We start from the raw sequence: 26,144 nt of genomic DNA, 5'->3' as shown, positions 1-26,144 counted from the left end.
CATGCACACACTTGCACTTCTTTCAAACTAATTTTCTCACTTGACAGAGATTTTGATACTTCTGCATCCCTGGCCTGAGCACAGTAATTCCATGGGCAGAGTTCCTGCAGCCACAGCTCCAATACTGTACTTGTCCCAAGCCAGCAAACAAGGCTTATGACTGATACACTATGCTTATTTGTAACAAAACTTGTATTTATCCTCTCTGGAAAACATGTCCTTTTAAATAAAAAATGTTAAAGAAATGTCCTTCAAGCTGTGGGTATCAGGATTTTCTGACTGTCCCTTAAACACGAGTTGTTAAATCTTTTACTCTCCTGCATAATAATAATTTCTTCCTGAAAACCCTACTGAAGTTCACAAATCACACTTACAGTTTCCAGGAAGTTTGTCTACTATTGGCAGTCAGCATGCATATCAAAAGGATGAGCTATTCATATTAAATATTTGATGTGTTTAAGTGCATTAAAAATAAATTAAAAGTTACAAAGCCCTGAACGAATACCCACCCTCCCAATCATGCAAGAAGGATCATGTGAGTTTTATTCCACATGAAACAAATTACAAACTCTATTTTTTTTACATTCAGCACTCAGAAAGAGAAGATTTTAGTAGGTTTAGCCCAAAGGTAACTTTTTTCCCCCTGGTATCACCACCAAATGACTTTATGCTTATGCAGAAATAAAAAGCAAAAGCATAAACTTCCCAAATGAAAGGAATATAAGGCTACATGCTTTTAATTATTTGTTATTACTTTGAAAATGGCCCTCTATTATTAATTTACTGTTCTCTCCAGAAAAGACAGAATTAGAAATAATTCTATAATTCTATGAACAACAGTGATACAGTATTTTGATAGAAGTCATCTGTCATTATGAAAATAATTAAGACAAATATTTACGGACAAAAATCTAGTTTCCTTCACAAATTCTGTTCATGCCCTTTTTATTCAATTCCTTAGCTTCTTGGTATTGTCTTGTGTACACAAAAAGTAAAGAAAAATAACAAAAATGCAAGTTCTGAAAACACTTATACAAAATAGAACATTGACAACTTAAAACAAAAAGATATGTATTAGGGAGTTAACTCACCATGGCCTGCAGATCTACTTGAGGGTTCCAATCTGAATCATAGAGAATAACCACATCAGCAGTTGCCAAATTAATTCCAAGACCTCCAGCTCTGGTACTCAGCATGAAAATGAATTTACTGCTATTGGGAGCATTAAATGTGTCAATTGCTTCCTGAAAGAAAAAGAAAAGGCGTCACTGAAGTGTAAGATCTTTCAAGCAACTTTTCAGTATGTTGGTGGGTTTCCAACCAAATTTCTTTTAAATTTACACAATTTTCATATTAAAAAAAATTATCAAAGTAAGAAACTGTAGGTTTGAACAGGTGAGAAAATCCATATTGAGTCCACAATGTTGTATTCTTTCATTTAGCTGAGGAACAGACAAAATTTACTGTGGTCTTTGGTCAGGAAAAACATACCCTTGGCAGCCTTTTAAAAACTGCTTTACTTTAAACAGTGATGTAGCTACATACATATATGTAAATAATAATGTCTTAACAATCTAATGTGTAAACCAAAGGCATTTCTTGTTTGCATGCAATTGTCCCACCTCTCTTTCCTCATGTGGTGTCTGCCCATCAAGCCTGCAGTACTCATACCCACGCCACATGCAATAGTCCTCCAAGATATCCAGCAAGCGAGTCATCTGACTGAACAGCAGAACTCTGGAACCTGACACAACACACAAGGTGTCAACGTTCATTTCATGTTTTCACATTGATCTTAGCACAGAGCTACTACAGAGCATGACTGAGAATTCATGTGAAATAGTCTGTACTATGCCAAACTAAATAAGTCTTTCTTCTGAAGTTACTGATTTAATTGAAGTTACTGATTTAACCACTCAATAATATTAGATTATTGAGTGAAATACACAACCAAATAATACAGAATACAGAGAAATACACAACCAAAGAAACAGAACACTCCAAACCATTGTAAGGAAATGAGGTGAAAACTGATGTGTACAGAAAACCTAATCCTCTCATCACAGATTTTCTTACAGAAAGGAGAAGGGAGGCTCTACTCTTGCTTTCCTTCTGCTTCTCCATATTTTTAGTCCTACTCATCATTCCCGCAAGATTTCTTTCCCTTCATGTGTTCAGATCTATAGAAAAGTAATTTTCAATAAGAACCTCACAGAAAGTAATGAATACATTCAGTGCAGGAAAGACTGAACCTGTGCTATTTTTGAAAGCTACTTTAACTCACAAGCAGCATTCAGATCACTGCTGTCCATAAACAGTACTCACCTTGCTCTCTGAGTTTTGCCAGCAGTTTATCCAGTACTAACATTTTGCCACTGTTGGTGATGAGATGAGTGTCAGTGGTGTAAGGAGGGCCAGGCTCAGCACCATCAAACAGGTAAGGATGGTTACAGCACTTCCGCAGCTGCATCAGAATATTCAGCAGACGCATCTTATCCATTTTCCCAGCTGAATTCAGGATATCAATATCTTTCATCAGGATCTTGGTATACCTGAAGTTTTAAGGGCAGTTTTGAATAACTTCCTGGGTTTTATTTGAAAATTTAGAAAGTGAATGAAACCCTGCAATATCCCAATTACTTATTTCTGGATGTGGGAGTTGGCTTTGTTTACGTAACAATGAGCTACATTATGAAACTTGGCAAAAACATCTGACTGATAACAGGATTTATAAATTCATACCTAAACATGAAAGGTAATCTCTCTGTGAGTGACAATGATCTGTCGCTTCTGGATTATTTTACACTTTCATTTTAGTAGTACAAAGTGGATTAAAAACATCACTTATTTGACAGAAACTGCTACACTGACCTGGCTCCTTTTCTCACATCTCTTCTGGGTACGTAGCTCCTCAAGGTTTTATTTTAATTTGAGGTAGGACTTTTTGGTGCATACATACTTGGATCAAAGGAGGAAGCTTAGGAGGCATATGTTCTTTCAAATAAACTTAAAGAAGGAAAAAGGTTTCTGCTTTTTTCCTCCCAGCTCTTTTCATCGCTCTCCCTGAGCTCCCTGAAACTTGTGCATTTTTTAAAAAAGCCCCAAAGACAGTTATAAATAGATTGCTATATCTGACTGTCTCAACATGCAATTATAAGAAAAAGAAGTGCCAGTGTGAAGAGCTATAGTGTTTATCAGAAAAGAATCTTACTTTGATGTAAATAACTCACCATTCTCTCTGCATTTTGCTGAGCCCAAGATAAATTTTTACCTCCTTCTTGGGAGGCAAACTCTTTTCTACTTCACCTTTTATGCGACGTAAGAGAAATGGCTTTAAAACCTACACAAATTAAGATGTTTTACACAGATAAATGTACAAAATTGATTACCTCAAATACAAAATTAACAGATTCAATTATCTGATATTTACTCAGAACTAATCAGTATCTACTGCTGTCATGGTCACTCCATGTGAAAAATTCTGCTAAATTCTGCAAAAGATGTCCAATAATGACTGAACTCACACATAAATATGCATATCCCTATATAAGGATTGCCATAATCATCCCAATCGCTATCCCAAGCAGGAGCCAAACCTGTAATTTTATAAAATCTAATCATTTTTAATACAAAGGATCCCTGTTTCACTTCCACTAGCAGGGACAAAACACACCAATATTTCAAATATAAGCAATGTATGTTGTAGTTTCTCTGATTTGTTTTGCTACTCTAAAATAAAAAATGTCACTTATCTCATGTACAGTAAAACAAAGGTAAAGGCATGCCTTTATTCAGACTAGCATGACATGCATATCAGTGTACTACTCACAATAATAAATGGTTTCAGAAAGATCTCAGAATTATTTATTTTCATATTTTGTGTTCAGATTTTGTCTGCTTCAAACATGAACACACAAAAAGTAGTTTCTGTAATACAAAGCTTCAATGCTTAATTCATGAAAATTCTGCTAGGCATTTCTGTAACTAAACACCTTCATCTTCACAGCTTTGAGATGAAGGGGAAAATAATCTGGTTTTGTTTTTTACACTGTGCAGGCTAATGATAACATGTGATTACAGTTTTAATTACTTACAGCATGAAGTCTTTCTACAAGTTTCTGATCACCGAGACAATTTTTAGTGTCAAACCATGAGTCAAAATCCTGTGGTGAGAAACAGCACAATTGGTATGAACAGTTTATCACCTGTACTTTTAACAGATACATACTGACTCTCTTTCACTGCAGCTGAAAGTAGCATAAATCTTGAAACAAATTACTTCTGTGAAAGAAAAATCAGTCTGCAACCCTGTGCCATCTCTCTAGTATGTTGCAACATTCAAGTCAAATGCATAACTCTGCAGACAAAATACCCTCATACTCTGCTTAATTTACAACAGTTCTCCATGCTCATCACTGCAGTTTCCAAGTCCTTGATACTTCATTGCTTTCTCAAACTTTGCATAATTCTTGAACTATTTAAAATATTACATTTGCTATTTCTGCTCTGAGGCCTTATCTACACCAGAAGAATGCCCTGTTTGAACCAGGCAGAGCAAAAGAAGTAGTCTACAGCTGAGTAAGCCACAGAGCCCAGACCTTGAATCTGGGTCTTCCACAATGTACATCTCCTACTAGGCTGGTCATTCTTCTCTTCTACAGACAGCAGCCTGGGAATCACAATAACAAGAACAACATTTTACTTCCAACCATCAACTTACATCTGCAGAATTGAAGACATCAGGTAAAAGGAAATTGAGTAATGCCCACAGCTCATGGAGGTTATTCTGTAAAGGAGTTCCCGTAAGCAGCAATCGATTTGTTGTCTTGAACTCACGTACAATCTCTGACAGCTGGAAACACAACATAGTTATCATCACCATCTACACCTAAGCACAGTGAATCAGTTTTTGAAACCTAAAACAATGTCAATTAGACTTAGAGACAGTGAGCTACCTACGATATAGGTATTTGCCATCCAACTGCTTCTATTTAGAAAACACCACACTGAACACTTAAAACCTGCTCAAATCAGATGGAATCTTTTTCTATCGAACCAGTTTCAAAGTATCAAACTATTTCAAATTTACCTTAGACTTTTCATTCTTTATTCTGTGGGCTTCATCAATTACCAGGTACCTCCAGTTAAATTTTTTGAAGACTGACTTCTCTTTAATTACCATCTCATATGATGTAACACAAACATCCCATTCACCAGGCATCATAACATCGCGGATAAATGCAGCCTAAAGCAGAAGAACTGGATTAATAAACATTTATAATATGAACAATTTTTATGGCATTCAGTGAAAGCTGTCTCCACCACTATTACTGATGCACTAGACTAGCACACAAAAGACTCTGAAACATCTTTTCAGTAACTAAGAGTTACTGTAACAAAAGCCTCCAATCCTTTGTACTTTAAGCACAGAGAAAGCTGGAGTTAAGCAAAATACAAATTGTTTCCTATTCAAAATTAAGTAATTGCTCTTCAGCATTATTTCTCTGTAATTTAAATACAGTACATACAACCCATAGGGGAAAAACCTTCTACATTTACTTATCTAAAGATACAATCCCCAAATGTATTTCAAAACAATTTACACAGACCACTCCCAACTATCTTCTCCCTTCCCTAAGTATCTCCCTCCTCTGTCCCATCTCATTTTGCAATGCACACATATCAAGGCGTTTAAATCCTTTCACATGAAACGACATCACCCTATGGGAAAGCCATGCAGATAGGTATCTCCTGGTGAACCTGAGGCCATTTCCTCTTGTCCTATCATTTACAAAAACAAGCCCAGTTCCCTCAGCTGCTCCTCCTCAGCCTTGTTCAGACCCTTCCCCAGCTCTGATCTCTTCTCTGAAAACACTTCAGCACCTCAATATCAGCAGTGCCCAGTACAGGCAGACAGTCACTGCCCTGGTCCTGGTGGCCACACTAGGGTTGGTACAGACCAGGATGCCACTGGCCTTCGTGGCCACACTGACAGCTCCTATTTCCTTTCTAGAGCCTTCCTACCCTCAAGCAGTAACAGGCAGCCATGCAACCCATGTGAGCAGCTACAGAATGCACAGAAACATCCAGCTCATTGATCCCCTCTGAGTTAGAAAAACACTCCCTATCTATTTTAAGGCTTCACAATGAAAGATGAAAAGCTCTACAACAGAATCCTAGTTACAAGGCAAGGCAGGCTTATAAAATACTCAAAAGGGAGATAAGTCACCTGAAAAAAGGTGAAGAAAGGTAACAAAGTGAGTTCAATGAAGAAAAATTAGTATACACTGTCACATTGCAAATATGGGAGATAGAAAATAGGTGCAAAAATCAAAGAGGAAGACAACAGAAAAATAGGCAAGTCAAACAGCTGTACTTTGATTCCAGTCTATTTCATATACTGATTTTTAGTTTTTCTTCATAGTCACAAGCATAACATTTTGCATTTTCAACATTAATATAGAGATTACTAAAATATACCATAATTAAGGAAGCACCTTAGGGAGAATTCCACATACCCACTGCTGCTTTTTGCCAAATAATGCATACATTTTTGAAATGTAGAGCACTTACTCTGGCATCTTTATCTCCAATGAGGCAAACAGCACGTAAGGATGGAACCCAGCGCTTGAATTCATTCATCCAGTTGTGCAAGGTTGATTTTGGAACAAGGACCATGTGTGGCCCAGGAATGTTTCGGTAATGCTTCAGATAGCCTAATAAAGCTATTGTTTGCAGAGTCTTACCAAGCCCCTGCATTGACAAAGAGGGGGGGAAAGAAACCCGCTGAAGTGAAATACCATAAAGAAATAGTTTCAAACCATTTTCTTACTATATAATTCTGCCATTTGTTTAAAGCAAACTCGCAACAAATGTTTGCAGCAGAATTTCTTTCATTACAATTCCAGATTTGAAAAAAACAGATTGTTGTAGAATGAAGCATACTAAGGCACATACATGAAATACAATAAGCACTTTAATGTCGAATTTTGCTCAATAATTACCACAAAAATTCCAAAAGATTACTGCTTACCATTTCATCTGCCAGAATGCCATTAACACCATTTTCATACAATGAGATCATCCAGTTCAAACCTCTAACCTGATAATCTCTTAGTGTTCCTCCTTTCACATCTGTAAATGTAAGATTCCTCTAAGTAGAAAAATACTAATTCTAAGTAGAAAATTTTAATTGCAATCTGCTCAGATCTTAATTGCATCAAAGCAATCAGAGTGTTACCACCATACTTACATGAAGGAGACTCCTCAAACCGAATACACACATTGGATGTTTTCCGACTCTCAGACAGCAGCTCCTCATCCTCCTCCTGCTCCGTGCGCCTGTGACGGTACCTAAAGGAAGGACCCAACACTGATAAGTGAACTAAATCACTCCAAAACACTGCTACAAAGCCCAAAGGCAAGTTACAACAGAAGTAATCACTGACCTACAATGTGTATATTCTGGTACCCTGAAAAAACTCTCATCCCGTTAATACATTATTCCACAAGTCATTCTGGCTTTTATTAGAAAGGCTGATATGAAGCCCTCTCCTCCAGAGCCATAACTATAATCTGACAAGTGTCCTGAGTTCTCTAAGGCACTTCTTAATGAGCAACACAGAAAGACACATCAGTGGTGGCCTTAGACCTCAATTACTTGATAATTACAATGCTCAGAAAGATCATATATTCAAATTTTTTTTAATTAGAATTTCTAAAACAGAATCTCATTTTGCAAACATTCCAAAAACTTCTTGTTTGTTATTCCCCTCAGAGGCACTACAGGCAGGCTCTGCTGCAATACTAACAGAGATGGACTGGTGGAGCGAGACAGTTGGTGCTGAGGATCCAAAGCCTCCACTACATGGACACTGCCTTGTTTTAATCTGGTCTAGCCCCACTGTGGTCCCACTGACTTGTCCACTAGCAGCTGGAACATATCAGGTGCACTTCTGGAGTGCACCTTCTAGCCCAGCATCATGCAAAAGAAAATTTATTCACATGCTCCAAAGGCACCCCCAGTATAGACCAAAGCACTGTACATGGCCAGAATCAGGCAACTTGCTTTAAAAGTGCATTTCTGATCCAAGGTCACACTAATGTTGATGGAGCAGATGATGGTTTTAAACCAAGCAGCTTTTAATGGAATTGATACACCATTAATAGGAAATGGCCTGGATTTACTGAAAGTACAATCTCTATGTACAATCTCTAAACAGATGTGTTTAAAAGCCTAAGTTGTTTGAAAGTGTAAGAAGCCAGAAATAAAAATAAAACATACTCCCCAGCTGAAATCAAACTCTGTTTTTCATCTTTCTTCATCCGTGGCCGTCCCAGCTTGACTTTCAATGGAGAAGTTGGTGATTTTTGTGCTGCAGGTTGAATGAAGTGTGCAAATAGTTCTGTCTGCTTCAGGAGGAATTCAAACCTCTTTGCTCGATCTGCTTTCTAGTTTCCAAAGTGGGGAAGAGAATTTAGAAAAAAAAAAAAAAAGAAGAAAAAGAAAAATAGATAACTTTCCTTCATAAAAATGTATTTTTGTTAAGAAACAGAATTCAGACACTCATGAGAACAACTTATACAAAGAAAGAGTGACAAGACCATCTGTTAGACAACTCAGAGGGCTACAAGCATTGCGAAACAGAGCTGGAGCTGCTTCATGGCACACCAACAGCTGTGAAGGGATGCTTTAAGGGCCTGTCTACAAAAGATAAAGACAAAACTAAAGTCATGGCTTACAGTAAGGGATGAAATCCTAACTGTGCTCAAGTCAGTGGCAAAACTTTCATCAGCTTCAAGGCCATCAAGATTTGATCAAAGACAACAATTTAGTAGATATGCTTTTAAATTTATTTCTGAAGTAATGTATGAGCCAACTCAATATTGCTTTCACTCGTTTGTGAATTTTGCTGTGAGAGTTCAAGCATTTCTGTTCTACCATCTCAATGGGGCATATGCACTTTACTACGTCACACAGCAAAATGTGGCCTTCTCTATATTTACAAGATAACATGTTACGTAATTTTTAAGAAATTATAAAACACAAATTCTATCTGACAATGCAATTGCTATCAGTTTCTCTATGAAAAATCTAAGCATCATGTAACACTGTACCATTTAAGGCAATTTCCATGTGATGTCATTTACATATCATGATATCTGCTAGAAAAATTAAATTGTAGTTCTGCCATATAACCTCTCCAAGAAATACTCGACCCGCAGAAAGCCTTTCTGCAGGTCAGTTACACACAAGCAAAAGTCTTCCACAACAGCGGAATCACCAAGCAAAGAAAAGGGCAACAAGAACGAGCCTGACGTGCAATGCACGATCTCGCCACACGAGGGCACTGCGTTTCTTTAACAGTGCACCACTCACCAGCAAAGAAACATCTTTACAAAGATCTCCTGGGGAAAAATTACTATTTTTTTCCCCCTTGCACTCATTAACGGACTATTTCTGTAAGTAATGTGACAACGGAATAAAATGCAAATATCAAGTAAAACCTTTCAGAAAAAGAAATTGTAGAAGGCAGAAGTAGAGACATCGATGTTTATGATCATCAGTATAAAAGCAAATCCATTCAGAGTATTTATAGTTAATTAATAATCCATGATGGTTTTGGCAAAATACTAATAATTGGTAAGGACTATATTGAATGGCACAATATACTTTTCTGCCTGCAATATTATTGGCTTAGTATAAGCAGTATGTTTTGATAAAACAGAATAGGTCTGTCTAGCTCCCAACTGCACAGTATGTCTTTCTAATCCCTATGTCTTTTTGACCAACTGAACGAACATCCTAATTCTGGAAAGCTGTAAATTCACCCCACATTACAGTGAAAACAAGTTTAGCTGTTTACTCAACTCATTCTCAAAGAACAGATTTGCTGTGGGTCTTCTCTTTGGCTAGAAATTAAGTATTCATACATGCAGGTATCAATTTTTCTATGTCTAACAGCTATATTCTTCCCTGACTTCTGTGGTACCCAATCCTTTCAGACTCTATAGTGTAATTATTAGGCATCCATTTAACATTAAAGCTGTTAAGAAAAAAATACAAGATACAGGCACCAGCTTAAATGAAGAACCTACTACAAATGTCATTCAGGAAGGAGTCTTACAATGTCCTCCTGGTTTTTGCCTCTTTGTAACACAGAAGTTACCCTGTTACACATTTCCTCAAGCACTACAAGCTCCCCTCATTGCTGCCATACACAGATCCTCTTTTGCATTGTCATGGCACACATATTATGGGGTATATCAACATTTAAAACCTTAATGTTTTTAAAGGAGAGAAATTGGCAGCTTGTAGTTATGTAAGAAGTAGCTTAAGGATGCCTCTGACATGACCCAAAGGGTCATCAAATAAAACTGGCAGAGAAAGACTCAAAACAAAACAGGAGGAGTTACAAATATAAAATGTTATTGAATAGTAACTCCTCACCACAGATGGGTGGGGATTTCTTAAAAAGAAACCACAAAACCAAAAATCCACTGACAACTACTGAGTATAAAAACCACAGGCTAGAACTCCAAAAATCATGCAGACGAAAACAGTTGGAGGAATGGGATAGTATTTAACAGAACTACCACTACCTGCCTCCTCTGCTCCCATTGCCTTCACTAAATACCTACTGTGAGAAACATTACATGAGCCTAGACATTTAAATTAATCTTGATTTGTTTTTCTTTTCTGATACATCCTGGCTGCAATAACTCCTTGCAACTGTGCTGATCCTGTTCCAACAACCAAGTGCCATAAAAAGCTGCAGTGTGTTTTGTCATGAAAACACTTACCATCTTCTCTTCATATTCTGGGTCGACTTCTTTTTCAGGTCTAGCTGCCTTTGGAGGAAGTTTGAGTTGAAATGGGGGATCATTTTTCTGGAATTCAAAAGTTAAACATTTTATAAATATCTGTCATATCTGTCTTCAATTCTGAAGCTCAGAGCAGGTTTTCCACAACTATAAAACTGGTAACATGTTTGGTAGATTTTTCCCCCTAATTTAGGAAAATTTTCCTAATAGGTCTTTAAAGTGTGCCAATGAAAAAATACATATACAGAGAGAGAGCTACGTTAAATTATAAAAATGTTTTTGAAAAGCTCTGAATAAATTAAAAGGAGCTGCCAAAGTGCATGTCTGCTTTATGCACTTAAGTATCAGACTACTATAAATACATTAAATTAAAATAATAATTAATCTAAACTATTCAGGGTCAAGTAGCACAACCACTGAAAATGGTACCAAATATTTAAAAGTCTGTCAAGCAACATTACATTTAAATTTCAGAACTGTTACTGATAAATATACATGCCAATTTCTTTAAGCACATTCATGCAAATGGGAGGAATATTTTCTGAAGTCAGAGATTACTCTTCCAAGTTGGGCCCAATGCCATAATTCTCTGCAGAGGTGAATGTTACTAAGTGTACAATTAAGCTGTTTGACAGCTTAATGATATTATAAATGCACCAGTTTGGCTTTGCAAGGCCAAATGTTGCAAAAAGGTAACATTAGACATATTCTATTCACTTAAATGTTCTTCAATCATACAGGTAATTAGCTCATCTTAGAAAGCAAAGCTACACCAACATGCCAAAGTGCAGCTCACATGTGTGTATATTCACATCTCCATTAGATTACTATATAACATATACAACAGAAAGAGAGACTGGAATTGCTAATGTCAGGTCTAGTCCTTCAGTTAAGTGTCAAATTATTCCTTAAATGAAAACAAATTCACAGTAGGCCATTTCAGGCACCTCCCTCCACTTGCCCTGGAAATAAATTAGATAGATATGTGTTACTGGAAAAAAGCTGTCTGTCTGCCTCAGGTAAATATGAAATTTCTTCAAGCAGAACAACTCAATATTATGAGAATCACTTATAACTGAAAGTTTTCCAAGTAAATTACAATGCAATATTATCTTTCTAAGTCCCAAGGCAGATGGCTGTAATGCCGATTCTGTTGTTACTCTGATTTTCCCAGGAGGGTAAACTTATGGTGGCATGAAAATCAAATTTATTCTGTAATAAGTATTTCTGAATAACACACTCTGAGTTAAAGTAGTAAATGAGCTGACATATTACTGCAGCCACAGCACAATAAAATCACCACACACCTTACAAGAGAAAACACACTTTCCATGCTCCCCGCTTCTTAAGTGTTTCTGTTGAATATTGATGGCTCCCAAAGTACCAGCAATAACAAACAGGAGATTATTAAAAGCCAGTGAAAGAGACAAACAAGACACATGTGTTCCTGTGCTCCTTCTCTTCCTCACAACTCACAGGGGGAGAATATGCTGCAGGTTCAGTAAAGTAGTCCTCTGTGCTGGTGGAGCCATACAGGGACAGGTATCATACCCAAACTTGCTTCTGCTAATGCTCTGAATTACAAAAATCTACACCTTGACAATTACTAGATTTTGATATGAGTAAGAATACTTCCCCCTAAAAACTGGACCATGTACCTTATACAACAGAGAGGCACAAAACATTTCATGAAGTCTGAGAGTTTTTCCCTAGAAGATTTACAAAAGGTATCTTCATCACTTAGAGGGCTGACTTGTCAGGAACCAGGACAGCAGAAGCCTCAGTGCAATTCACCACCGGAAAACTACTTTCATTTTTAACTCAGGAAGCTTACCAGTAACGATCTGTCTCTACTCTATAAACGATTTCCATTACAGATTGAATAGTCCCCCGAAAACTGGTGTCATTTAAACACCTTACAAGTGACATGACCACACTGCACTTTCAAAAGATCCTGAATATTCCAAGGATGCAAAATACTTCCCTTTAACATCTCTAATAACTATCCTAAACAGAATTCCTAATTTCAGGCTGAAAGACTTCTGTCCAGTAAGTGTAACAGCCCCAAAGTGAGGAGCCTCCACGAACACCTCAATAAACAACTGGGAAGGAGAGCTGCCACTGCTTTAGTTGACTTGTGCTGCTGAAAACACTGTAAACAGATGTACTAAGAATAATTAGAAGGATTCCTTCTGTGTTTAACTCACATATACAAAGTGGAAATACATCCCAAATAGCCAGTAAGACACTGTTTTGGTAGTACAACAAAGACTATTTATAAAGCAGAATGCTGAGAGGGGAGCAGAGCACAACAGGTTGTATCACTACCACTGTTATGCAGATGCTGCAGCTGTAATGTTGACATGCATAAAATTTTGCAGAGTAAGTTGAATAGAGAAATAGACCTTAAACATTTTCCCTTGAGCAGCCAAGTAAAGTTCATGATTACATTGCACTGTGTTCCATAGCTGTTTGCATATAGAATAAAATAAAGCTTCAAGCATTCTTTACAGGCAAAATGGACTTTCGGCAACTGGGATAAAAAAAAAATTCTGAATTTACTGTTATCAGTAGTTCTGCAATTTTCTCCAGTATCATAAATATATGATGTACGATCCTCATTCCTACTAAGTTTTTTCTAAGATTCATTCTTCAGGTTAAATCTTGGTCTGTTTCCAAGGATACCTGAATACGTCACTCTCTACATGCCTTGTGTCTTTCTTCCAAAAAACTAAGGAGAGGCGGCTGGCAGCCATAGGTGGCCATTCGAGGGGTTTATTCTGCATCAGGGCACAAGTGGAGCTAGCCGGGGGAGGCTCTGACCCCTGACAGCCCAGGCACACCGGGTCCGCCCCAAACTCTCCGGGCAGCTCCCGCCACACTCCCACCGCGAGCCCTGGGCTGCGGGACAGCTTTCCCCGGGGCACGGCAAAGGAAACACCAGGCGGGGGCTCCGGCAGACGGGCCTGCAGGAGCTGCGGGGCTGGCGGGAGGTGCGCACGGCCTCAACGGCCCCAGCGGGCTGCAGGGCCGCGCCGGGGGCATCGCAGGGCCGCGCGGAGGGCGGGCGCTGCCAGGGCGACGCCGAAGGGCAGGCTCGGGGGCAGGGTGTGTCCGGGCGGGGCCGGACCGGAGGGCGGTCGCGGGCCGCGGCGGAGGGGCCCGGGCGGCCTGGGGGCCGGGGCGGCGCGGGCCGAGCGGCGGCCGCGGGAGGGGGCGACCGGGCCAGGCTCCACCACCCTTAGGGGCCCCCCGGAGCGGAGCGGAGCGGTACCTCCTCGGCGCCGGGCTCCTGCGCGGCAGCCGTGGCGGAGGATGTGGAGGCGCGGGGCTCCTCGGCGGGGCCGGGGCCCGGCTCCATGTTGCGCTCGGAGTGCCGGAGCCGCGGGGGCGGGGCAGCCCAACCGCCCCTCGCCGCGGCCACGCCCTCCGCCCCCCGCGCCGCCCGCGCCGCTCTCGCGAGAGCTCCGCGGGACGGGACGGGCCTGGGGCGAGCGGGGCGGGTTGGGATGGACATGGGTCGGGCGGGACGGGATGGATGGACATGGGTCGGGCGGGACGGGATGGATGGACGTGGGTCGGGCGGGACGGGATGGATGGACATGGGTCGGGCGGGGCGGGATGGGATGCAGCGGGATGGGGTGACCCGGAGCAATTCCCGCCCGGTGCCGCTGGGCGCTGCACGGCTCGGGGAGCGGCGGCTCTGCTGCCTCCCGTCCTGCGGGGTGACACCGGAGCTCTCGAGAGAGCGCGGCCAGGGCCGATACACAGCGCCACAGAGTGCTTTCGGGTCGAAGGGACCTTAAAGATCATTTTGTTCCACCCCCCGCCGTGGGCAGGGACACTTTCCATAATGCCAGGTTAATCCAAGCTCCATCCATCCAACCTGGGCTTGAGCACTTCCCACATCTTCTCTGGGAAACCCATGCCTGTGCCTCACCACCCTCACATGAAGAATTTCTGTCTAATACCCAATCCAAATCTCTCCGTGTAAAACTGTTTCTTCTTGTCCTATGTGCCACAAGGATAGCTTACCAGGTTGTTTTTTCTTGAGCAGTCTTAAATTCAGCAGTGTTTGCATATTTCTGTCGAAAATTGCAGTAATGAAGCCACTCAATTTAGTTACTGGCAATGCACATATTTCAGACTGTCCATATGAAACATTCAGCTGCTGAGCTGTAACTTTGCTTATACTGATACTGCTAAAGGATCCCAAACCAGTCCTTGGGCTGGCACACTTCAAAAACAGCTCCAAATCAGCCATGTTACCTGGTGGTTATTTACAAAGGCTTTATCATGAGCATTTGCTCCAGAAGCAGCAATGAAACCTTAGCCCAGTGGGCAGAATGAGCAATTAAAGCTACTTCAGTCCAGTAAAAAGCTCAGATGCTGTTAGCAGGATCTTTTTGCATAACTCAACAAGCAAGCTGAGCAAATGGGTTGTTGCAGCTCTCATGTGCTGCATTTAGAAAAACCCCTGAAACCTCTTTTCCATCTATACATTGGCTCCAATGAGGTGCCAGTAACATATGTCTGAACTGTTTCCATGACTGCCTAATTACTCTGAAATTCAGTATCTAGATTATGGCCCAACATAGCAGATTCAAGCTCCAAACTCCCCTTTTTCATATTGTAAAACAGCTGCAAAGCAGTAACAGTGCTGTTCCAAATTATTTAGCCCCCAATTACCTTTTGTGTGTGCTGCATTCTCCACAAAAAAGCAAGGCCCACAGCATCTGCAGTAGCCCTTCCACGTGATTTATTTTTAAAAGCTTTGGGACGTACATTTTTCACAGAGCAATTGAGAAGAGGGATATGACTGGTTCTGAAAGAGTACTCCAAATAGCTTTTCCAAGCAGAGCTCTCTAGAAAATGAAGTTTACCATTAGCTATGAGAAAGTCTCTAAGGTGGGAACATTCCAGTCTATGACGTGGTTGTCCTTAACCTTTAGAGAAAATAGCGTACTAACCACTTTTAATATCTGGCTTTCCTTCTCCACTTTCAAATGCTTGAAGCTACTGTTTATGCAAAACACTCTTGAGTGTTTGTCACAGCTTGTTTTTTCCTTGAAATTCACAGGAACATTGCATGCTGTACAAAACAATCAAGCTGCTGCTTTCATGAAAGATCTCCTTTGGCTATTTTTTGCTTGTGTGCTTCACATTTGCATTTGACACTTGGCAGAGATGTTCTTCGCTGCTTCTCTTAGACTATGCTGTGTACTCAGGTGGATCTACAGCCAGTGGCTGAAAAAATCACTTAGTCACACAACAGTATTAACATGTGCTAATCTAATTAATTATTAAAAAGAAAAGTAGGAAGTGCTCTTTTGTACTTACTTTGTATACAAGTTTTTGTACTCATATTTGAAAAATTCTACAAAGTATCTCCAATGCTTTTTCTTTTTTTTTTTTTGTGTTGGGAGGCAAGGGGCTAGTTGTCATGGTAAAGTTGTAGATTTAACTATTAGCTCTTTGTTTTCCCAGGTTTATTATTCCATGTTTTACAGTCTGCCAGATACAATCACCAGGGCTGAGTGTGCCATCTCCTACACAGCAATTTAGCAGGCCTCCTCTGCCCAGCTCAGAAAGATGCCACTTAACATATTGTATGATGAGAATTATGTTTTCTTGTCAGATTTAAAAAGAGAAATTGCAGGCCTACTCTTACCTACTTGTATGCATTAAACACTGCTAAAATATGTAAAGAGCTGATAAGATACAGATCCAGTGACATTTTCATATACTATCCAGGTAATTCCATACAATTATAAAATTTTGGATGGTGGTTACTTAACCCTTTCCAAACAGGATTAATTGTAACAACCTTCATTTCTCTAGCACAGATATAACTGGGTTTGGGTAACTTTTAAAATAGACCTTAGTATTCTGCAGAGCTACTTTATAGTCCAAGTAGCCATACAAGCCCCCTTAGTGTGAGCTGGTAAGCTTCAGACCTGTAAGCCAGTCGTGAGCAGGTGGGGTTGCCTCCCAGCTGTCACACCAACCGAGTGACCCAGCGTAGGTGTAATGGAGCAATACGAATGCACCGTGGGGATGGAGCTGTGAGCAGCAAAAACTTGGTTCTGTAGATAACGGCTTAAACAATAAAATGTGTCTTAAATATCGGTTGGGATGTGTGTCCTGCCCTGCGTTGAAAATCCGATTGGCGAGTGGCAGTGCCGCTGTCGCATGCCACCAGGTGGCAACACCGACCTGTACTCGGCTGCGAGAGTCCTGACGAGGGGATGTGAATTTATTTAATGTGAATGCTGCTCTGTCTTGAAACTAATTTGATCAAGAGTAGGGGAAATAAAGGTAAAAATTAGCTTTGTAAACCATCTTTTGCTTGCTGTTGTTTAATTACCTCTAGAACTGTATCATGTACATACAGAACCTTCCCTTAGAATGACAAAAGTATCTTGTTAAGAAGGGCCTTGGGAAGGTTGTATCCTGTTGCTCTGGGATCTGTTCACTCCCATGTGCACATTCAGGAGGCTCTCCATGGAATGCTGTAGTCCAAAAGCCACCTCCAGGACACTGATCATTTCTGGCTTTATCTTACCAGCTGTGAACTTAAACCGCAACTCTGCAATACATGTTAGCTGTGAGCAATAAACAGCTTTGTAGTTCAGAAACCAGCAGGATCGGGAAGTAACACAGCTATCTCTGGGGCATTTGCAAGTTGACTTCAGTTGCCACTTTTATCTTCATGCCTACATGAGCCTCCAAGTGTGATCAACCACAGTAACCACGCATTACCTGACTGCAGCAGTGTTACCACCTTGCTTAAAACACTGATATCAAGTGTTGCTTTTCTAATATTGCTGTTGGTAGCAGGTTAACTCTAAAAGTAACCTTGGCTATGTCCAGTAGCACAGTTCTGTGCATTCTTGCACTTACCTGTGCAGGCCTGTTTCATTCAGCTCCTTCTTTCACAGCTTCCCTTCCAAGTTTACCTACTTTAGGGTTCCAGATGTTTTCCTTGCTCATAGGATTAAAAAGGAGCATAGGACTTCTCCTCGAGAGCTTACAATAAAGAAGCTACTTTTCAAATGTGCTCTTGGTTTCTGTGTCACTCATTTGTAAGCCAGGTTTTGCTGAAGATGCCATTTCCAAGGATGCCCATGGCTGCAGGGCTTTGCAGGAGCCAAGCAGATGAGAGCAGCTCAGTTCATGGCTACAAACAAATGCTTTCTGATTCTGCATCAGTAACGAACAACAGTGTGCTCTAATAGGTTTGACATTGAGTATTCTTATAGAAAAGGGTTTGCTTTTTGTTGTTGTTGTTGCTTGGGGTTTTGTGAAGGTTTTTGTTGCGTGTTTTGGGGTTTTTTCTTTTGTTTTTATGATTGTTTTTTGTTTGGGTTTTGTTTCTCTTGTTTGTTTATTGGGCTTTTTCTTTTTTGTGGTGCAGGCTTCATATCAATGCATCAATTTTCTGTATCAAGTTTTCATTTCACTCAACAGACAGTCTCTGGCGTTGCCAGCAGGGTTTGCAAATACAAGACCACATTCAGCATTGGGAACTATAACAAAATAGCTAATGTATCCTTTGTATCTGGTTCAAAGAGTTGATAGCTGTACAAATACTCTTTGTTTTTACAACTTTATCCCAATATTGCATTTTTAATCCAGGCTTTAGTAGCCAAAGCTTTATTGTGGTACTGGAAAGTCTTCTAATATCACTGTATTTCCCAACCACACCGTTTTTTTGCGACTTTTTTTTTTTTTGGCTCTGTGTTCATTTTTGCACTGGGAGAGCCAGGAACTCTCACAGTTTGTGTTCCTGACCCTTTGCACTGTTACTGGTGTTTCTGCAGGTGAGCAATGGGTTAGTTCAAGATTCCAAAAAACAAAAATTGATCCCGACAAAGAGAGTTGCTATTTTTTCCTCAGATCAGCACAGCAAAACAACTCGACTGCCCACGCACACAGGGGCCAGTGCCAATACAGCAGCAAAACAGATCCACAGCAAGATGAAGGGTGGGATTGCAGCCACACTAATTTGTATCAGTTTAAGCTACCATAACCCAGGTTTTAATACACAGTTTTACAACTGTGTGTTCTGTCCTAAATGCCAGATTTTTCCTGCCTCCAAATAATGATGTCATCCAAATTTTACCATGATCAGTGATTCCTTTGGAGGTCATAAAATATTTCCTGATGTAATAAGCTATGACTTTGCCAAAATCTAAGCATTGTCTCAAGACAGTCCCCAACCAGAAGAGTCTAGTTTTGTTGAAAGTGAAAGGCACTTTAGAAGAAATTTTGGATCAAAGCAAAAGCTGTCAAAAGTTTCTTCCAAATAAAAAAAAATTTGAAGCATATTTAACTACTCCCTGCAATGGCATCATTTTCTCCCCAAACCTATGCAGTCATTTTGCAATATTGAAAACCTATAAACAAACTGCTCTTAACAGAGACAGATTATCACAAAATTTTGAATATCTGTGAGTATCCAGTGAGCAGGCTGATGCAGTACAGCCTTTAACTCTCTTAGATGTTGGTTGAGATTCTTTCTTCACAAATAATTCTCTTTCTTCTCTGCCCAAAACAAATTACCTCTCTTAACCAAAAGCCTGTGGGTTTGATTTCACACTGATCACAGATTACTTGTAAACATAACAGTTCTTGTTTAAAGGTTTTAGCATGCACAGGGATTTCCTCTAAATACAGGAAATGCACAGAAGGATGCTGCAAAGTACTGCCTGCCTTAGCCTGGCAAACATGGCAGATGCATTGCATAAGCCAAAAGCCATCACTTCAGTTGCCACAGGCTTTACCCTGCTGTGAAAATACTTTTAATCCTGTCTTTTATATCTATTTTTACTAGTAAACATCTACACACTGTGCAAAACTAGACTGGACCTATTATATTTTCCAGAGTACTATCCATTTCTGCTGAGGGATCTGTTAGACAAAAGTAGCTGGTTTGATTTATCCTAGTCTACCTGGGATATGTGTCTGCCTTTCCCTTTGCTGCCTTTTTTTTTTCCCTGCTATTTTGCTTCCCTGACTGCCTGGACCTTCTTTCTTCCTCATCCTGTACTGATTCTTCCTTTTTTGTAACAGTCTCAAACACACAGCTGCCATCAAAACAATCCCTCCTTTCCTGCATTTACATTCTTCACACAGAGAAACCTTTTACACACAGAGTTCAGAAATCTGGTCTGTTTGCTGTATTCTGGTCTATGTGCTTTATGCTTTATTTGCTATATTTTGCTCTATTCAGTCATAATTAAATGTAGTCAATTGCCTAGAGGGGGAAGGTCTTTCTCTCACCCCCAGTTCTGCCATCAGCATGAAAATTTCTCCCAAGTGTAAGAGGTAGGGTTCCTATTTACTCTCAGTTTGCATTTTTTGGCAATCTAGAGAACAGAGGCAGGCAGTGTCCTCTGTTAATTTTCCTGGGTTAATTTTCTCATCACTCCAGTGTATTCTCTGGTCTCAGTAAGAATATTTTGGGGAAGCTGAGACCCATCCTGCACTTCATTGTGAGCCTTCCACATTTATGAATCTGAAAATAGCTAGATAGATATTTTTTTCATCTAAACATAAAACTGCAGACTTGTTTTTCCCTCTGTTTCTGCAGGTCTGCCTGAGACCTTTCTTTAAGCCTCACGCCCAAGCTTCAGGCTGCTCCAGATAGTCTGGAGTAAACTGGTCACAGCAAATCCTCATTTTCAGGATATTAAAAAACAAATTTAATAATGATTTTCTATTTCTGGTCTGGAAGAGATGTATCATAATCTTGATGTTAAAGAGATTATTTTGGATTCATGTGCACAAATAAACACCTTCAAATTGTCATATACAGTAGACCTTCTTACATGTGAGCTGAGTACTGATCATTGCTGTGTATGAAAAAGGAAGTAGATTTTTCTTAGCTCTTAAAGGTAATTAAGACAATCAGAATAGAAATATTGAATCTTTTAAAAAGCATCTGTGTCTCCTCCCTAAACTGCAAGATTATTTGCTGACCTTGAGGAGCCAGTGATATCATTACCTCACAAGGAAATCCTCACAAAAGGTTTGCTGCTGATTCATATGTAGAAAGAAAAAGCCATGACTTACTTAACCACATGTGTAGACCTCATAAAATTCTGTTTGTTTACTAGTCTCCAAACAGAAGCTGAAAATTAGCAAAAACACAACTTGTAGTGTGTGCTTTCATGGATGATGGAGAAGAGAGAAACCTCTCTTCTGGCAAAAAGGCTAGAGCAGAAGTCTGAATCAAGGTGAGCCTGTTTGTTGCCACTCCCGCTTCAGAAAAAGACAGTTTTACATTTGCAAATAAATGCACTATTCAGCAAAACTCCAGTTACTTTCCTGACAGGAGACTTTCCTATGAGATGCTGGATGTCTGCTGCTGTTTCACAGAGGAGGTTAGTGCCAGAGGGCGTTGGTCTGTTTTCTGAAAGGAATTGACAGAGTTCTCCCTATGTGTCATGAGAGCTTTTGGTAAAATTAGATTCTGCCCTGTCCACAACAATAAAGGCCATACCCACATGCAGCTTTCATAGTTCATGTGCTTCCTGGAGCAAAACCACAGCAACGTTCCTCTGTTTTCTTTTTTTATTTTCACAATGGCTCCTGCTCCGAAATCAGGTGTCTGCCCATGGGGTGTCACTGCCACCGAGGGCCTGGGGGTGACAGAGCACGAACCAGGCACAATATATCCATCAATCAAACAGCACAATGCAGACAGGTCAGCATCACCCTGGGCCTGTGGTCAGGCTCCAGTTTTGGTAGTTAATTGTTTAAACAGCAGCGACAAATCATGTCTAAATCATGTCTCTCTGAGGATCTGTGTGCATTCCTCCATTAGACCTGATTTGTATGGTGAGGACAGGCTGCTGAAAGGAAGAGCAGGGGCTGAATTATCCCGTGACTTTGCTAAATTTGTCCTTGTGAATGGAGAGAGAGCGAAATATTTGTCTGCAGGGGGGAGCAGAGTGGTAACTGTCAGGAACAGCTGGAACATATATACTGTGTCATGTCTTTTTGTGGCACTGGGCTTTTCTGCTTGCTGAGAGAATGCTGCAGAGGCATGTTAGCATTCTGCTGAGTAAGTGTGGTGCGAGTTCCATATGTAAACAGGGATCAGTTGCTAGATGAGAGAAAAAGGCTGTTCTCCCAGGGCTATGGCTGTCTCTTGCATGCTCCGCAACCTTCACAACGCCTGCGTGGTGTTGTAAATTAAATGTGGGGCTAGATTCTCAGAAAACTATCTGCTTGTGGAAATGTCAGTTGAGATAACTCTGGCATCCCTTCCTCCTTTGATACCTATAAATTTGTGAATGAAATAAATCCTTCTGATTTTCCCCATCTTCTCCATCCTGATTATTCATTTGTCCACAGGGAAATAAGAACTTTCACTACTCTCAGTGTTAATAATAACACCAGCAGTTGCTGTGCAACATGGAAATGGATAAGCTAAAATAGCATGCTTAACTTCTATCAGTGGTCTGTGGTCATGAAGGAGTCTCCCATCGATGCAAGAAGCCATTTTGTTCTCTTCTGTTTTATTAGTAGTCAAGTGTTGTTTTCCTCTGAAACATCAGAAGCCTAAGTTAGGAAATGAAAGGAGAAGAACAGTACTTCCATGACAAGCAGAAAATTCCTCTATGGGATCTGGCTGATGCAAATTGCACACACATCCAGGGTCAAACCCATCATGGTTGCTCTGATCTTTGCTAGAGGCACATATGAGTTAGTCTGGTGAGTTAGTCTGCTGGTTTGTGTGGCAAGGTTTTGGTAGCAGAGGGGCTACAGGGGTGGCTTCTGTGAGAAGCTGACAGAAGCTTCCCTGATGTCCAACAGAACTAAGGCCAGCTGGCTCCAAGACAGACATGCCACTGGCCAAGGCCAAGCCCATCAGTGACGGTGGTAGCGCCTCTGGGATGATGTACTTAGGAAAGGGGAAAAAACCTGTTCAGCAGCAGTCAGAAGGGAGCATGGAGAACTTTCCATTCTGTTTCCAGCCTCAGTTCACCCGCTACATAAGTCCTCAAGTGTTAGATTTTTAAAACAAAGACCATGTTATTCATCATTATAATTATGGACTTTACAAAATAATTTTATAATGTATATGTGGCTGGAAAGTTATGCATGGAGCAGGACCAAAGTGAAATCCCACTTCTTCCATCAGGATGAGATTCCATTCATTTTTAAGCTTGTTGTTGTCAAACCCATGCGTGAGTGATACATTATCAGCACAATTAAAGTTGTCAGGGTAAGAAAATAACTTTATTTGCTCTTTTAATGTTTGGAGCACAAATACCAAGAAGGCACAGCAGCTTTCATAACAAACACGTTAACCCCCACATGCTCTGCTTAATTATGGCTTCCTGTATTTCTCCTCAGGCTACTGGCACCATAAGTAAGCTGGCACAGATTTTATTTATTCTGAATATGCTGAGTGCAAGTAGCTGGGCAGGTGCTTCGCAGGCAGCCGAGCCGTTCCAGCAGTTCCAGAGGACAGGGGCCGTCTGACTGGAGTGACACATCGAGCAGGGAACAAAATCACTGCACCCCTCCCTGTCACCATGGCTACCACTCAGCAGGCGGGTTTTGGGCAGAACTGCCAATTTAAGCAATTGCTGATTTCTTCTTACTGCCCCTGCATCACCCCCTCCCTTGATAAGGTACGAGTGCTATAGCAGGCCACAGCATTTATCAGATCAGGAAACTAGTCCTGATACAGCTGGAAAATAATGTCTCTTTTTTTGACTCATTCTTTTCCAACCAGTCAGGTTTGTGATTCAGTTCCTCATGTAGGCACACAAGTACACCATGTCTGTGCAGTGGAGGAGATGGCAGAAGTGCAGGGACAAGGATGGGGACTGCTGGTGATTTCAGCAGCTTTATCACTGACCACAGCAAAGACACAGACAGAGCTCTCCTTAAGGCTGTGGTCTGTATTCAATGTTTGAATCCATTGGTGGCTCAGCCTCCTTTTTCCCCTGTCCTGTCCCCTCCCCATTCCCTCTGCTGCCTTTCTGCAAGTGGTTTTGCAGCTGCACAATGGAAGCCATCTGTCTGAAGGATGATCCAGTAAAAAATGGATACTGTTAGGACACTACAGGGATAACACATGAAGTGTATCCCAACTTATTTTATTTTGACAGTTTGATGCTTTAAAGCCTTCAGTTTAAGGCTACTGTATCTGTCAGGGTGACACAGGCGAGTCACATTTGGAAGGAAAGTGTGACTTTCCTTCCCTAAATAAGTTCCATGGCTGGATATATCTCTCTAAGGAGAAGTGTTGCAAAGCCTTGTTCACAAACCTGCTATTAAACATGTGAAGTTGTTAAAACATCACCGTGGATAATGGATAAATGGAGCTGAGTGAAGGTGGTAGCAGAATAAAAGGTTGAAAATTAAATAATACTGTAAGACTGCATCAAAGCCACTCTCAAACAAAAACATATCTAAAAAAGTCAGAGCACATTTGGAATACAATGTTTATAGTTTATTCATGACAGTTTTCATTTATTGTAGGATTCTTTTGAGACCAGTGATAATGTAAAGCACTAGCAACAGGAATTTATGAGTTTGTACAGATTTATTTATATCTTTATGTAAATGTACATGGGGCAAATATTCATATAGTTATGCCATTTATAGTACATATTATATTAAATATAGTAAATGCATATTGACATCACATTTTTTTCTTAAAAACTTGAAAAACATGGTTTCTAGTTTGTGAGATTTCAGCAGTGACACAGCAAGCTGTTGTCAGCCTGCCCTGCCAAAGAGCCCCAGCAGAGACCTGAAAAATTCTGTGAGAGCATTAAACTCTCCCACAGGCCTGCTGGTGCTGATCACACCTTGCAGAGCCAGGCTGCACTGAGTGCTGTGCCTGACCAGGGGCACATGAGACTCCTCTAAAATAACAGACTCGTGAAACCAGCAAAGAACCACTGCATCCACTTTAAATAAGTCAAAGTTTAAAGTCTTCTTATAAAAACGAACACAAGCTTCCCTGTCCTTGAATAGGAAGGAGTTTCCCACCCTGGAAAGAGGCACAAACTACAAGGATATCAGTAATGTTATGCACTCTGTGGGCATGTTTTTTAGTTGTGACAGTGGAGTGGCAAACAGTCTCCTTGAAGTCACTTTCTGAAAACATATGTTTCTAAAAAATCCGTGACAACGTGAGCAGAAAAACCAAGTTCATTCCTACTAAATTCATACAGGGGGCCAAATGCTACTGGAAAAACTATTAAATCCACAGAGTGATGAAGTTTGGTAGATGGTGGAAGCTGCAGTGGAGGTTTCAGTGGGGACTGACCCCACCGGCGCTGGTTTTTCCTCCCGCTCTGGCCAGAGCCCTTCGCCCGCCGGGTCACCACGGTGCTTCACGGTCACCTCCGCGGTCACCGCGGCCTCCGATGCTCCCACGGCTCAGCCGGGCAGGGACAACCAGCATCCCCGGTGCTCCGGGCAGGGACAGCCAGCATCCCCGGGGCTATGGGCAGGGGGCTGCCAGCATCGCCGGGGCTCCGGACAGGGCCGGCCAGCATCCCCGAGGTGCGGAGCCGGGCCGTGCGGAGCGATGCGCGGCCGGGCGCGGGAGCCGCTCGCTGCCGGTGTCGCAGCCGGTGGCGGGGGTGTCGCAGCCGGTGGCGGGGGTGTCGCAGCCGGCGGCGGCGAGCCCCGGCCGCCCATCACGTGCTCCGTGTGTTGCATTGTGCTGGCGGCGGAGGGAGGGCTGGCCGTGTCAGTGATCAATGTCATGACTTCCTCCGCGGGCTGGAGCCGCAGCAGAGCGCAGCTGAAGGAAGCTGATTGCTGCGGGTGCGAGTTGGCTGCGAACAATACACACCCCGCGCACCGCACGGGCGGACACACGGCCGCGCTGCCCGGCGCTCTCGGGCGGACAGCACTCGCACACAGGCACCGCCAGGCGCACATCCCAGAGCCCACGCTCACACAGACACACTCACACCCAGCCGGCCGCCCGGGCGGACACGCACAGCCCCGCTCACACCCGCAGCACACACGCGCAGGCAGCCCGCACCCTGGCTCCCGCTCCGCCGCTCCGCGCCCGGGGGGAACATGAGCTCGGGGGACGTGGTTTGCACCGGATGGCTCATCAAATCACCCCCCGAGAAGAAACTCAAGAGATACGTAAGTGCAGAGGCTTTGCTGATATTTTTTTTCTCGCTAAAGGGATTTCGGCGTGTGCTCGCTGTCTAACTCTCCCACTGAAATCTCTCGCCCGTTTCGGCTTCGCCTTGGACCAAAACAAAAAGGTTTCCAAGTCCCTGCGCTTATGGAGTATTTTAGTTTTCACCGACGTTCTTGTG

At 41.6% G+C, this 26,144-nt stretch overlaps 2 protein-coding genes across 3 annotated transcripts in view; one reads left to right on the top strand and one right to left on the bottom strand.

Moving 5' to 3' along the window:
* Positions 1-14,257, bottom strand: part of LOC146437426 (SWI/SNF-related matrix-associated actin-dependent regulator of chromatin subfamily A member 1) — a 32,363-nt gene extending 18,106 nt beyond the window's left edge. Inside the window, exons 1-13 of the mRNA XM_085060416.1 lie at positions 14,099-14,257; positions 10,804-10,890; positions 8,285-8,451; positions 7,253-7,353; positions 7,034-7,134; positions 6,574-6,753; positions 5,090-5,245; positions 4,721-4,852; positions 4,095-4,163; positions 3,231-3,340; positions 2,326-2,552; positions 1,623-1,744; positions 1,092-1,244 (exon numbers count right to left, since the gene is read on the bottom strand). Coding sequence (XP_084916542.1) covers positions 1,092-1,244; positions 1,623-1,744; positions 2,326-2,552; positions 3,231-3,340; positions 4,095-4,163; positions 4,721-4,852; positions 5,090-5,245; positions 6,574-6,753; positions 7,034-7,134; positions 7,253-7,353; positions 8,285-8,451; positions 10,804-10,890; positions 14,099-14,185 — 1,692 coding nt within the window. The 5' untranslated portion in view covers positions 14,186-14,257. The remainder of the gene's footprint in view (positions 1-1,091; positions 1,245-1,622; positions 1,745-2,325; positions 2,553-3,230; positions 3,341-4,094; positions 4,164-4,720; positions 4,853-5,089; positions 5,246-6,573; positions 6,754-7,033; positions 7,135-7,252; positions 7,354-8,284; positions 8,452-10,803; positions 10,891-14,098) is intronic.
* Positions 14,258-25,441: 11,184 nt separating this feature from the next.
* The window catches only part of GAB3 (GRB2 associated binding protein 3), a 62,356-nt gene continuing 61,653 nt past the window's right edge, over positions 25,442-26,144 (top strand). The window contains exon 1 of one of the 2 annotated variants that reach the window (XM_085060414.1): positions 25,442-25,965. In XM_085060414.1, coding sequence (XP_084916540.1) covers positions 25,894-25,965 — 72 coding nt within the window. In that variant the 5' untranslated portion in view covers positions 25,442-25,893. The remainder of the gene's footprint in view (positions 25,966-26,144) is intronic. The other variant, XM_085060415.1, reaches the window with a different exon arrangement.

Source organism: Lichenostomus cassidix, chromosome 4A (assembly GCF_008360975.1).
Source record: "Lichenostomus cassidix isolate B80296 chromosome 4A, HeHo_3.0, whole genome shotgun sequence".
NCBI classification, from domain to species: domain Eukaryota; kingdom Metazoa; phylum Chordata; class Aves; order Passeriformes; family Meliphagidae; genus Lichenostomus; species Lichenostomus cassidix.
The sequence above is the reverse complement of the archived record's forward strand: the minus strand, read 5'-3'. Positions and strand labels throughout refer to the sequence as shown.